At 35.9% G+C, this 13,249-nt stretch overlaps 1 protein-coding gene across 5 annotated transcripts in view; it reads right to left on the bottom strand.

Annotated features, from left to right (window-relative positions):
- Positions 1-6,795: 6,795 nt before the first annotated feature.
- The window catches only part of LOC111863355 (HMG box-containing protein 1), a 32,944-nt gene continuing 26,490 nt past the window's right edge, over positions 6,796-13,249 (bottom strand). For all 5 annotated transcript variants that reach the window (XM_033751031.1, XM_033751028.1, XM_033751030.1 and 2 more), the window contains exons 5-7: positions 10,707-10,842; positions 8,892-9,113; positions 6,796-7,773 (exon numbers count right to left, since the gene is read on the bottom strand). In XM_033751031.1, the coding sequence (XP_033606922.1) occupies positions 7,611-7,773; positions 8,892-9,113; positions 10,707-10,842 (521 nt within the window). In that variant the 3' untranslated portion in view covers positions 6,796-7,610. The remainder of the gene's footprint in view (positions 7,774-8,891; positions 9,114-10,706; positions 10,843-13,249) is intronic.

The raw sequence follows: 13,249 nt of genomic DNA, 5'->3' as shown, positions 1-13,249 counted from the left end.
CTCATCTTTAAATACAGTCAACTCTCGATTATCTGGGGGAGGATTAACCGGTTTGCGGCTTAACCGGGGCTACTGAGGCTTTTTTTTTTGAGGCTTATTTGTTGTTTAATATTCATTCACTTTGTTTCACATGGTGAGTTGTAACACTATTTTCCCACTAGTGTGAACTGAGTTCTGCATTCTTTGGTCCTGTTATGCTAACACAATGTTCTAGGGTAGGGGTGAAAGAATGCAAGCATTTGTGGAAAGTTTCAAGGACAGATACACTGCCCCAGTTGGTCTCTTTGTATTGATCTTCAAGTGCGTTAGCAACATGTCAGGGTGTAAAAGAAGCGTGTTGTGTTAAGTATTCAACAGAAACTTGTGTGAGCCGGGCTTCGAAATTTTAAGCAATGACGAAACCATAAGTTCAGTGGGGGTGCAGCCACAAGAGTGGGAAGAAAGTGAGAATGAGGAAGAGGTGGACAGTGCTGCTAGTAAGAAAATATCACATGGTGCTGCTCTTAATCATTTGGAATCCTTACTAGACTATCTTGAGAGTGAAGAGAACAGTTTATTAAGCGACAAGCTAATATTATGTAGGCTTCGTACGGATATCCATAAAAAGGAAAATGCCGCGAAAAAGCAAACGACAATATTAATTTTTTAAGTGTTAAGTGTGAATATTCGTAAAAAGTGTTGGATGTTGTTGAACACTGTGATTGAAATAACTAATTCATACTTCAGTGTAATGTAAAAAAAGTATTAAATAGGCCATGAGATGACATAAAAATGAGGTTGAGTAAATTTAAATACAGGTAGGCCTATAGTATTATGAAGGTACAGTATTACAGTACTACTTTTAATAACATTTGTCTTAACTGGGTTTTCGATTAATCGTGATTTCCATGCCCACCATTATCCCGGATAATCGAGAGCTGACTGTACTCTAAAAAATCACAAAGCAAATAGAATCAGTGCACCATTAATGTGGAGGCCCATTAATCTTCAAATGGTGTAATTAAGCAAGTCCTATGCACAAACTGCCTTTACTGTCTGCATGACCCTTGTAATTTTAGGTTCGAAATAGACATAGTTGAAAAGTATTAATTTGAGCTCACAGTTTGTTATATGAACTCAAATCAAAATTCATTTTAAAGTTTCACAAATCCTACTAGCATTTTCCAGCAAGTATGCTTGAAGTAGGTTTGGAGATCTCATTCAGTTAGTCGTGAGTGTTCTGTCTGTGTCTAGCCCCATGAATAATGAATCTTTCTTCATATGACTCTCAATGAAATACTGAAGTTGTAATATAAATGCATATAAAATAAGACAAGAAGATGTAAACTGAATTCAAATTGTTCAGGATATGATGATCTTACATGTTCAGGATATGCTTTTGTTTCAGATGGTTTAACTGACTGGGATAGCATTCACCTTGCAGGACTAATGTAAGCAATAAAACTGGAGTCAAATATTTGGTCTGTAATTTTGTTGCTTCCTTAAGATTCAGCAAGAGGGCATTTGCAATTTCACTATCTGATATAAGTCTTCATACAAACAGACACATAAATAACTCCCTGGCAAAACTACTTCATGATTAAACACCAATACAAACATGATCCTTAGGTAGTTCAACAGAGTTAACTCTCACAACAAATTTGTGAAGATCCATTTTAACATGACCCTCCTAGCTTTTCCTCAGCCAGCCCAGTGGCTCTTTTACATAATGGTTCCCTATAAAAATTACGATTGTATTTCTTGCTTCTCCCATGAAAACTATACATGCCTTCCATCATGATCCCCATTATTTTACTGTCCTAAAACACTAGGTGACCTGTAGAAATCACATTATTCCTCATTTTACACTATTTTCCATTCCTGACTTACTTCATTTCTTAGGACTTTACTTTGCTCTGAAACAATTTCAATTTGTGATCCTAGCTCAGGCTCTCTCAACAGTTATTACTCAAAGGAAGTAGCAAATATGACAATGTGTAGCAAAGTCTATCTATTCTACAAACCAGGGTACATCATTTAGTGTTTTTACTGTCTCATTAACACAGTTTCTGTCAAGTTTTGCAATGCCTGTGTGGCTGCTGTCTCATTGTCACAAGCCATTTGCTGTTTTCCACTATTTATACAACATGTTTTGGTGTGTACAGGACAGTATATATATTTCTGGCAAGTTGAGACAACTGTTTTCATGTTCTTCCAAGTAAAGAACTAGTTAAAAATTACAAATTAAAGTTAACAGTATAATATATACGTAACTACTGTGTTTCTGGACATTATCCATCAGCCTGTTTTTGTTTAAAATGCACACCGTTTCAGACTGGATTCTGTCTCCATCTTCAAGTGGAACCTACTTAGTGGGGCCAAATCAACAGAGCCAGTCCGTATCTCCAGACACTAGCACCAACACAAGATAGGGTATATAAACCAAACAGCACAAACCATCTGCAAGAGTTAAGACAAACATTAACAACATTAAAACAACTCTACATACATGAACCCTAGCACTTATGTGCATGTGCTATTTCACCACTATTGTTAAAATAAGGATTAAGATAAGGATTTTTATGGTAGATTCATGGTGTCCTATTACCTGTAATTCTAGTAATGATGGACCACAAAAATTACAAAATTTGGGTATTTTGCATCATAATATTCAGAGTCTGGGAAACAAAGTGTTGGCTTTAAATGTATTTTTGAGTTCGTGGTCACTAAAGCCTGCCATCCTATGCTTCTCAGAACATTGGCTTCATAAAGACCATCTTTTACATATAAATATTAATCAGTATAAATTGGTGGCAAATTATTGTAGAAATTCAAACAGATATGGGGGCACTTGTATATTTGCCTTAAACGATCTAAAAATTAGAGAGCTTCCTTTTTTAAATAATCTAGCAAGGGAAAAGGTATTTGAAATTTCAGCCATTGAGCTAGTGGATTTTAAAATTACAGTTGTTTGTATATATAGATCCCCAAATAGTAGCAAGGAAATTTTCCTTGAATTGTTAGACGAAACTTTAAACAAGCTATTAACAAAGGGGCGTCTTTTAGTGTTATGTGGGGATTGGAATATCAATTTATTAGAGGAAAATACCCACCAGAAGGCTTTACAAAGTTTATTGATATCAAATAATCTACAAAACACGGTTTTATGCCCAACTCGAGTTACTTTAAATACACGTTCCTTGTTAGATGTTATGATTAGAAATAAAATATTTTACCACTCAACCACAAAGGTTGTAGAAATGGGATTTTCTGACCATTTTGCGTTGGTCATGAGCGTACTTGTACATAGCCCTTCCACCTGTTCAAAATATGTTGTGAAAAGGATTTTTTCAAGAAGAAATATTGCAAATTTTAATGATCAACTAAAAATTGAACTATGGGACGAGGTCTATTCTCAATTTGATGTAAATAGTGCCTATTGTGTTTTCTTAAGTAAGTTTCTTAAGTATTTTCTGCATATCTTCCCCTTAAAAAAGGTCTTTAGCAAGAAAGGGAAAAAATCAGGCTGGATCACTCAAGGGATAAAGGTTTCTAGACAGAGGCTGCAACTATTATATCTGTTAAAAAGAAAGATGGCTCTGTCTGTTCACACCTTGAACTATATAAAAAAATATCAGAGAATTTATAAAAAAGTAATTTCTGTTGCCCGTCAAAGAGAAAATGACCAAATCATTCAAAGATCAATCAATAATTCTAAAACTCTATGGCAAATAATAAAGAAGGAGTCAGGAAATGGCTTTACAGAAATTGAAAATATTTCATTAGAAATTGATTCTATGCTAGTTACAAATCCCCAGGATATATCCCATCAATTTAATGAATTTTTTGTAAATAGCGTGGACAGGTTGATACATTTAAATAGAAACTGTAAAAATGATCATGCCACTGTAAATGATATAATACTGAACCCAAATGTGTTATTTCTTGTCCCTGTTACTGAAGAAGAGGTTCTAAAGGTCACCAGTAAACTAAAAACAAAAATCTCAGCGGGTTTTGATGAGATCCCGGATATGATAGTTAAACAATGTATCCAATTCATAAAAAAGCCTTTGACTTTTATATTTAATCTGTCACTTAGCTCTGGTATCTTTCCTGATCAAATGAAGATTGCAAAAGTTCGACCCATTTTTAAAAAAGGTCAGAAACAAAATATTACCAATTATAGACCAATTTCAATTTTGTCTGTATTTTCCAAAATCCTTGAAACACTAATGTATAATAGAGTTGTAAACTTTTTAAATAAATTCAAATTGATATCGAATGCTCAAAATGGTTTCAGAAAGAATAAATCCACATTTACTGCAATTCAAACTTTTATTGGACAAATTCAAAAAACCCTAGATAATAAACAATTTGCTTTTGGTATATTTTTGGATCTGTCGAAAGCTTTTGACGTTATAAATCATAACTTGCTGCTTGCAAAGCTGGAGTTGTATGGACTGAGAGGAATAGCTCACGCGTGGATGAGATCGTATCTCACCGACAGAACCCAGTTTGTTGAAATTCACCATATGGATCAAAAGACCTTTAAGATAAAGACACTTACCTCATCTCTTAAGGCTATTAAACATGGTGTACCTCAGGGTTCTGTTTTAGGACCCCTTTTATTTTTATTATTCATAAATGATCTGCCCCGAATCATACAAAATGCAGAGGTAGTATTATTTGCGGATGATACTAATATATTAATTACTGGAAATGACATGTTATCATTAAATGAAAAAATTCAAAATGTAAAGAATCAATTAGAAAAATGGTTTTATGAAAATCATTTAATAATAAACACTGAAAAGTCTAAGGTAATTTTTTTTCGGGGAAGTAGATCTACTCCAATTATTAGATCCATTTTTTCTTTAAATAATAAGGAGGTAGTTTGTTCATCAGATGTAAAATTTCTGGGTATTTGTATTACTGAGGATTTAAGTTGGGCAACCCACACCCAATATGTTTGTAAAAAACTTAGCAAGACTCTTTATTTGATTAAATCTTTACGGGACTCTGTGAGCCAATCTGTATTAAGAAATGTGTATCTTGCAAAGTTTGAGTCCGTGTTGAAATACGGTATTATTTTTTGGGGTGGGGTGAAAAAGGACTCTGAAACTCTATTTAAACTACAGAAAAAATGTTTAAGGGTGGTTAAAGGTGTAAGAAATAGAGTCTCCTGTAGAAATTTGTTTCGAGAATTTAAGATTCTAACAGTTACTTCCTTATATATATTTGAGATTTTATGTTTTATAATAAAAAATAGGATATATACTACCCAGTATTCTGACGTACATGGCTATAATACTATTCATAAACACAATCTGTATGTTCAATTTTGCAATACTGAGCGCTGCAAAAGAGGGGTGATTGGTATGGGAACCAAAATATTTAATGGCCTACCGACTGAACTAAAAAGTGTAAATAATTTTAATGTTTTTAAAAAGAAGCTGAAAAATTATTTGTTGTGTAACGTCTTTTATTCTCTTCAGGAATTTTTTAACAACTGTTGATATGGACTGCTTGTTGACAAATAAATCTGTTTTAGATAAATTATTCATATGTACAGGAATATGTTTTAAATAGTCTGTATGTTGTAAACAATCTGTATATATGTTTTAAATATTTTCTCTAGTCTTAGGTATTTATTATTTATTATTCTATATTCATGTACTTTGAATGTTATGCTTCATGTAATGTTGTTGTTATCTGACATGTCCAATTGTAATTTCTACAGCTATGGATGAAATAAATGAATTGAATTGAATTAGAGTACTATCAGAAGTCAACACTAAAGAGACAAATTCTCTGTATGGTACCAACATAAAAACACGATTTTCTATTCTGATAATACTCTGATTTTAACAACAGGTGTGAAATAGGTGCTAAGCTTCATGAGTGCAGATTTTTTAACTGAGTAGTTTCGACCTGAAAATGGAGACAGAATCCAGTCTCCAAAATGTTGTTTTAAATAAAAACAGGTTGGATAATGTCCAGAAACACAATAATTCCATTAACATACCAACATCGGGGGGCACGTGGTAGTGTAGTTGGTTGAAGCACTATGCTACAAGCTGGAAAGTCACAGGTTCAAGTCCCAATGATGCCCTTGAATTTTTTCAATTTACCTAATCCTTCCAGCCACACTATGGCCCTGGGATCAACTCAGCCTCTAACAGAAATGAGTACCAGGAATATTCTTGGGGGTAAAGGGCAGCGAGCACGTAGGGCTGACAACCTTGCCGCTATCTATGAGCCAATTGTCTAGAAAATGTGGGAACCTCAACATCTCACAACCCTATGGGCCTCCATGGCCTGTTAGAAGGATACCTTTGATTACTTACTTTTTTACCATCATCATGAACTTTTGGATAAATCTGTTTCTTTATAACTTGATGAACACTATAAAGCAATGCATCCTGTAGGCTCAAACTGCAGTATTATGTTGAAATTCATCATAGTGACCAGAAAGAAAGGAAAGAACTTAAAAGACAGAAATAGTGAGCATGCACGTGTGTAGACACACACACAACATCAAAATCCTACAAAGAAGATAGCAGCCACTCCGACAAACCACACACACACCCCCCCACTCCCCAAATTAAACATACTAACACATTCACACTCTATGCCTGAGAGCAACACATACTCATACAATGTGTTTTTAAATGTTAAATTTTAGACTGGGTTCAGTGTGGCAGCAACGTTAAGAGTATACACCTGATGATGGCCGATAGAGGCCGAAACATGTAGTGTAGAAGAGAACAAGATCAAAGACATATAATATATATTGTTTGTACTTGGGACGGAGTTTGTATCATTTATTGTGTAGAGTGCAACAGGATGCTGAAATATAATATTACATACTATTAAACATGACATTATATAAATTAACTGATTAAAAACTTGATGATGGTCTTACATAGACTGAAATGTGTCCTTAAAAACTTGATGATGGTCTTACATAGACTGAAATGTGTCCTACAAATATGCAAAAATAAGAGAGTTGAATGTGACAGTGAGACAACTGCCACACAGCCATCATAAAATATGCCAACGCATTAATAATACAGTGAAAAACATTAGGTCAACAATCAAATGCAACAGGATGCTGAAATGAAATATAATGGACAGGGTACATCATACCTTATGTAGGCAAGATGGCAAAATAATCCTGTGTAAGTATGCCTGAATTTCTCACTGGCACATGGATACCAGAATATGCTTAAAATACAATCCAGTAACTTTCTAATGACATAACGCTCTCTAAGTGATGATGTACCCTCCTCCCCACAATAAATTCAGTATACTGTAGTATTCAGTGTTGATAATAGAAAGACAAGAATTTTCATCTAACATGACTGTAAAATATCCATAAAACACATACAAATGTATATGGTATATTTAAATACACATATATCTAAAAAGAAAAAAAAAATCGCTCTAACAGCATAAACACTGCAATTCATTCACTAAAGTAAAAAGAAATACTGATTTTATGCCATCTGTCTTTGAGTGCATATTATCAATGTTTATATACTGCAGCGAGAACCATTTTGCAACAGTTTTGGTTTACCCATTCACTAAGGCATGATATTCATTACTTTTGGACATGTGGTTACCTAACTTTACGTTTCTATGAATCCAGCTGATTGTGAGCGCTTCCGCTTCCAGCAGTCTGGGTGCAGGCGTTTCCTTTCCTGTGCCATGATTCTTGCTTCTGTCACATACGCCTCCTTGTCAACTGCAGGCAGGTTGCGCCACGCCTCACCAAGAATAACACTGATGGCTCTGTCAATCACAATGGAAATTTAGTAAGCAAGGGTGATTTATGTCTAGTTTCTCTTGCCAAAGTCATGTGAGCTGTATCTTATAATTCATATAAAAATGAAAGTATGATGAACTTTTTTTTCTTCCCTTGGCACTACAGCCCCAGTGGGCCTAGGCCTACCTCCATGAACTTCTCCATTCACTTCGGTTTTTCTACATCTTACACATTCGGTAGGACTCCTTGGGCGGGTGATCAGCTCGTCGCAAGAACTCTACCTGTACACAAATGCAGGAAAACACACACACACAAACTAAACATCCATGCCCTGAGTGGGATTCGAACCCATGATCCCAGTTTCCAAGCGAGCGAAGACAGTACATCCTTTAGACCACTCGGCTACTGTGACCGGAAATGATGAACTTATTGGATATTAAATTTGGGAAGTACTTGTTACCTCACTTCAGAACCTTTTTATCTTCACTTACCATCTCCAAAATTGTTTAAGATTTAAATAAAATTGTTATTGTTTTACATAGATATAAAACCTCATCTTTCACACTGAGGGAAGAACTGACAATAAAATTCAGAGTATTATGCCTTAAGAAAGATGAAGGAACAGAAAATGGAACCTCACAATGTTGTACATTGTAGAAATGGAGGATGTGATGGGTAAGACAGGACATTCAGCATGCAGGGTAACAAGACTTTATAGGCTCTTCTTATTCCATCAGATAACACCACTGTAAACAATGTTTGGATAGTACATTGTATTTATGCTGTATTTCCTTATCGATACTTTCATAATAAATGAATGTAATTATTCAAGGTGTGTGCATTGGAAACTTTTACTGAATTCTTTTGCACTTATTTTTCATAAATTCTACTCCCCAAATTGGAGTGCCTGTAATCACAGGAACTGCAAATTTTATCTCAAGTTTTGTTGTTATAGTACAGAGTTACACCCCCCTCCAAAAAGAGATTCTCTACAGTGTTCTATGTAATATGACTAGATTGGCAACTAACTAAAAATGAACATCAACACTAATACCATCCGACTCCTGTCTAAAGCCTTAACTGTCATCAAGAGCCAGTGCAGATGAATCATTTACAAACCCATCAAACAGGAGTGTATATTTACCTGTTATCTTTCCCTGGATGCAGCTGTATCAGTTCCAGACGATATTTCTTGGCAAAAAGCATGAAGGCATTCATTGGTCTCTTAGGCCGATCTGCATCCCTCAGCTTCTTGGTAGGAGATGTGGGAGGAGACAGAAATGAGTCAGGTGGTGGGAGATGTGCAAGATCTGAAGGTGATGGCAGATGTGGTGGTGTTCCCAACCCTTCTGGCGGGAAGCTGAATCTACAACATTGTAACATTATAAACATTTTTCAGAGGAACAAAGTGGTTGGACACTGGAAGATAAATGTAATATGTCTATACTAACTGGCATGCAGTACTGTTGGATAGTGGACGTGATAAATGCAAGCTGGGCAGTGGTGCTTCCACTTATACTTTATGGCTTTCATTAATTTGTATAAAACCAAAGAAATCTTATCTAAAAGAAGTTCTTCTGAAGACTGTAATGTGTTTAACGAGTATTTAATTGTGAACAAGGACACTTGGAATTTAGTGCCACTGGCAGAGAATTCTATTCTAAAAACATGTGTCATTCAGTTATTCAGTTCTACTTAAGCAAATCAGTTTTTAATATTGAGAATAGTAAAGTTAAAATACAGATAATCATCAAATGATAAACGTTTAAACAATAGTATGAGAGTGGACACTGAAGAGATGCAGTACCAAGTATTGCAATGAATTCCTGTCATTAAAGGTGGGTGCCTGTTTCAGTTTTACTTGAGTAAATTGGTGTTTCAACTATGAAAATACTAATGTCAAAGCACAGAATACCATTAACTGATAAACATCTAAATTACTGTATAAGTTGTTACTACAAAACACTTTCATATCTACATGTATAATAAACTAGTTGAAGACATGCAGCATTAAGTGTTGCACTGAACATCGTGACTTTGTTCAGATGGACTATTTTCCTGAGAAAACATTACATATACTCATGCTTCATTTTCTTTAATAAAATGAAGAAAGCCAAGATTTATTAGACAGATCTGATATCCATTAATCTACTATTTTACATGTTTTTTTTTTTACTATTCTATGGGTTTTCTTGCAGAAGTCTTTATATTAAAATAATCAATATGTGAATCACCATATGATTGTCTGTCTTCCATTTGCTTCACTTCACAAAGATGTACATAATATTTTAAAAAGTTGAGATATGGAGACATTTATTATATTGCTAATTAATTTTGCGTGTGCTAAAAATATAGACACACTAGCCTAAATTGTGAATTGCATTTTCCATAAATACATTCCACATTTTGTGTACTGAACTTCATGCTACCTGCATACAGACCACATTTTGCTGAAGTTGTCCATACAACAAAAATGGGTGGTCAGACCTGCCATGTGTGTTGACTGAAAGTATCAATACTATATACATAAAATAATTTTTGCATAATTTTGAAAGCAGAATTGTACTATTGCATTGCTCACCATCTGGGAGCAACACATAGTGATAGGATTCAATGTGCTAAATCAGAACTAAATAAAGCACAAGGGCCGCACCACAGCTCAAGCGGTTAGTCACTGGCTTCCCAAGGCAGCGGCCCGGGTTCAATCCTGGGTCTGGTCAAGTGGGCTTTGTGGTGGACAAAGTGGTGCTTGAGCAGGTCTTCTCCGAGTACTTTGGTTTCCCCTGCCAATCTTCATCCCACCAATTGCTCCACTATCACCCTCACCTATCATCTGGGGCTGGTACAATAGGTCAGAAATGGCTACAGTACAACGGACTTAGTCCCACCCCACTGGCAATAAAAAAATAAAGCACAAGGCATGTGCAACACTTCCACATTACGAAAGCTTTACCCATACCTCTTGAACCTATCACATATGTCTGGAGAGACAAGTGGCAGTCTTGAGCTAGGTAGGCAAATATCAGTCTGTTCCAGGAGTTGACAAGACACTCCATACTGTTTGAACACATGATCTGGGCATACAGCACACCATCCTGAAAACACAAGGCAACAACTCTAATATTGATTAAATACACAACAGGATGCAAGAAACAATTAAACTCTAATGATGCCAGGAAAGTCAATAGCTTGTGTGATGTGAATACATATCAAACCAACAATCTTATATAGATTACATTATAAGGACATGACTGATTTAAAATACTTATATCTCTGAGCCGGGATAGCACATTCAGTATAGCAACTGGATATGGACTGGACAACCGAGGGATCGGAATTTGAGTCCTGGTGGGGGCAACAATTTTCTCTCCTCCAAGCTGTCCAGACCAGCTCTAGGGTCCACCCAACCTCCTATCCAATGAGTACCAGGGACTCTTTCTCTGGGGGTAAAGCAGCAGGGGCTTGAAGCTGACCACCCACCTCCAGCTAGTGCTGAGGTCAAGAAAATGTGGATCTATACATCCACTCCCCCATACTCCTTCATAATGTACTGTTTAATTATTTAAGCACAGGGACAACTTTACCTTTTTTTATCTCCTTGAATATAATTTACAAATAATGAAATTTCAAACACATATTAGCCAGGGACAAATGTCAAGTTTTTATTCCAAGTGCTGCTAGTCACAAATTATAAGGCATAAGTTACAAGTTCTCCATATGTGAATTTGACACAGCACAGCAAACATCCAGACTGTATTCAAACTTCTGCCAGGTTCTAAGTAACATATCGACATGAATGTTATCTATCAGCTGTAGCCACAACCAATTCCGTACCATATACAGAGTGACAGAACCTGTAATAGTGTTCTCGGCAAAGAAAAATGGCTCATATACTTTCTACTCCCATAATGCACAAAACACATTCACCTCTGGAGAGTCATGTCACAGCTTGACAAAAGCCCTTGGGTTTTGCGGGCAAAAAGTGAGGGAATTGTGTGTATTTAACCTGTAAGACACATCAAAGGTCACTCTGTCACTAAGAACTACCTAAGACATGAGATTTTCATTATCTAGTATCAAAGCAACAAAATCCACACAAGAAGTTGACCCAGCTCCTTTGTCATTGTCACTTAGAACCTGAAGCAACTGCAGTCTGTGCTGCTTCATATGCAAATGTTTCTTCAAAACCTGTCATACAGTTACAAGTGGTGTCTGTGGCTGCTGACTAGCTCGGCAAATGGACTTTAGTGGCCTGAACCGAAAAGCTTCTCTAACTTGTTCCACATTCCTGCCACCGCTCTGGGCCAGCCTGGCCCACCCTTCTTGTAGAGGGAGCCTGCACAGAATAATACGTGAACGGTGCTGAAAATAAGAAATAACCACTGCAGCACATGTGGACACAGAGCGGTTATCCCTGTGATTTAAAACTTTAAATTTTGAATTTTGAAAGTTACAAAATTTTAAATTATAATTCTAAAATCAAATTGACGAGCGTATGTTGGCGAGATTTTAAACAAAACTGATAGGCTGGTGTTTTAGATTTTAGATTGTGTGCACTATGACAGCTACATAGTGAAAGATACACCTGATGATGGCCGGTTGTGGCCAAAACACGTAGTGTAGAGGAAGAAAAGACAAAGAACTACAACCAAATAAATTGTTGCATTCACGACGGCATTTGTATTATTACATATAGAAGTGTATAGTGCAACAGGATGCTTATATTATCTTGATGTATGTTTGTTTGTGCTTTTCAATAGCACACACTCTTGCAATAAGATGGCAGGAGCATCTGGCGGGCTTTCTCCACAATTATAAATCTAATCTGAAGTATGTTTTGTAACGTTTGGTTGCTTGTACCCATAGACGCATATGAAGTTCAGGGAAAACACTGAAAGAACACAGTACAAAGCAGGGTGGATAATTTTTATTGCAGTTCGACCATAACAGAATGCCTTTCGCAACATGTTTTGTTTTGATACGCTGACGGGGGGATGGTGATGGGAGAGATAAGTAAAAGGGATGGTAAAGGAATATGGGAGAAAAGAGGGATGAAAATATAGGCACAAAAGGTTTAAAGGAAAGAAAGAAGATACGAAAGAAATCACTGACAGACTAAAACTGGATGATGAGCTATACCAAGATATTGTGGTTTATCTTGTTATTCAGGAAAACGCTGAAACAGTACAATGGAATGTCACAATTGTTTTATTCCAACTAATCTGCTGGGACCCTAGGCAGAGTTACTCTCATACCCTGGACCAAGGCAAAAGCATAAGTCTCCATATTCTTTCACCTGAAGAGAGAAATAAAATCCTTTCCTGAAAACTGTGGTTTTTATTTAAAAAAATAACTAACATGGACAAAGTCCAAATAAATCATATTATATGCTGTTTTATACTATCATCAAAGGTTCACACAAGATCTACATGGCGCCACATCCCAGAAGACAGCATTCTTAAAATAATTTTAAGTTTTGTTTAAGATGTGCTGGACACACTA

Source organism: Cryptotermes secundus, unplaced genomic scaffold (assembly GCF_002891405.2).
Source record: "Cryptotermes secundus unplaced genomic scaffold, Csec_1.0 scaffold509, whole genome shotgun sequence".
Taxonomy (NCBI): Eukaryota; Metazoa; Arthropoda; class Insecta; order Blattodea; family Kalotermitidae; genus Cryptotermes; species Cryptotermes secundus.
Note: the sequence above shows the minus strand (reverse complement) of the source record. Positions and strands in the feature narration are given on the sequence as shown.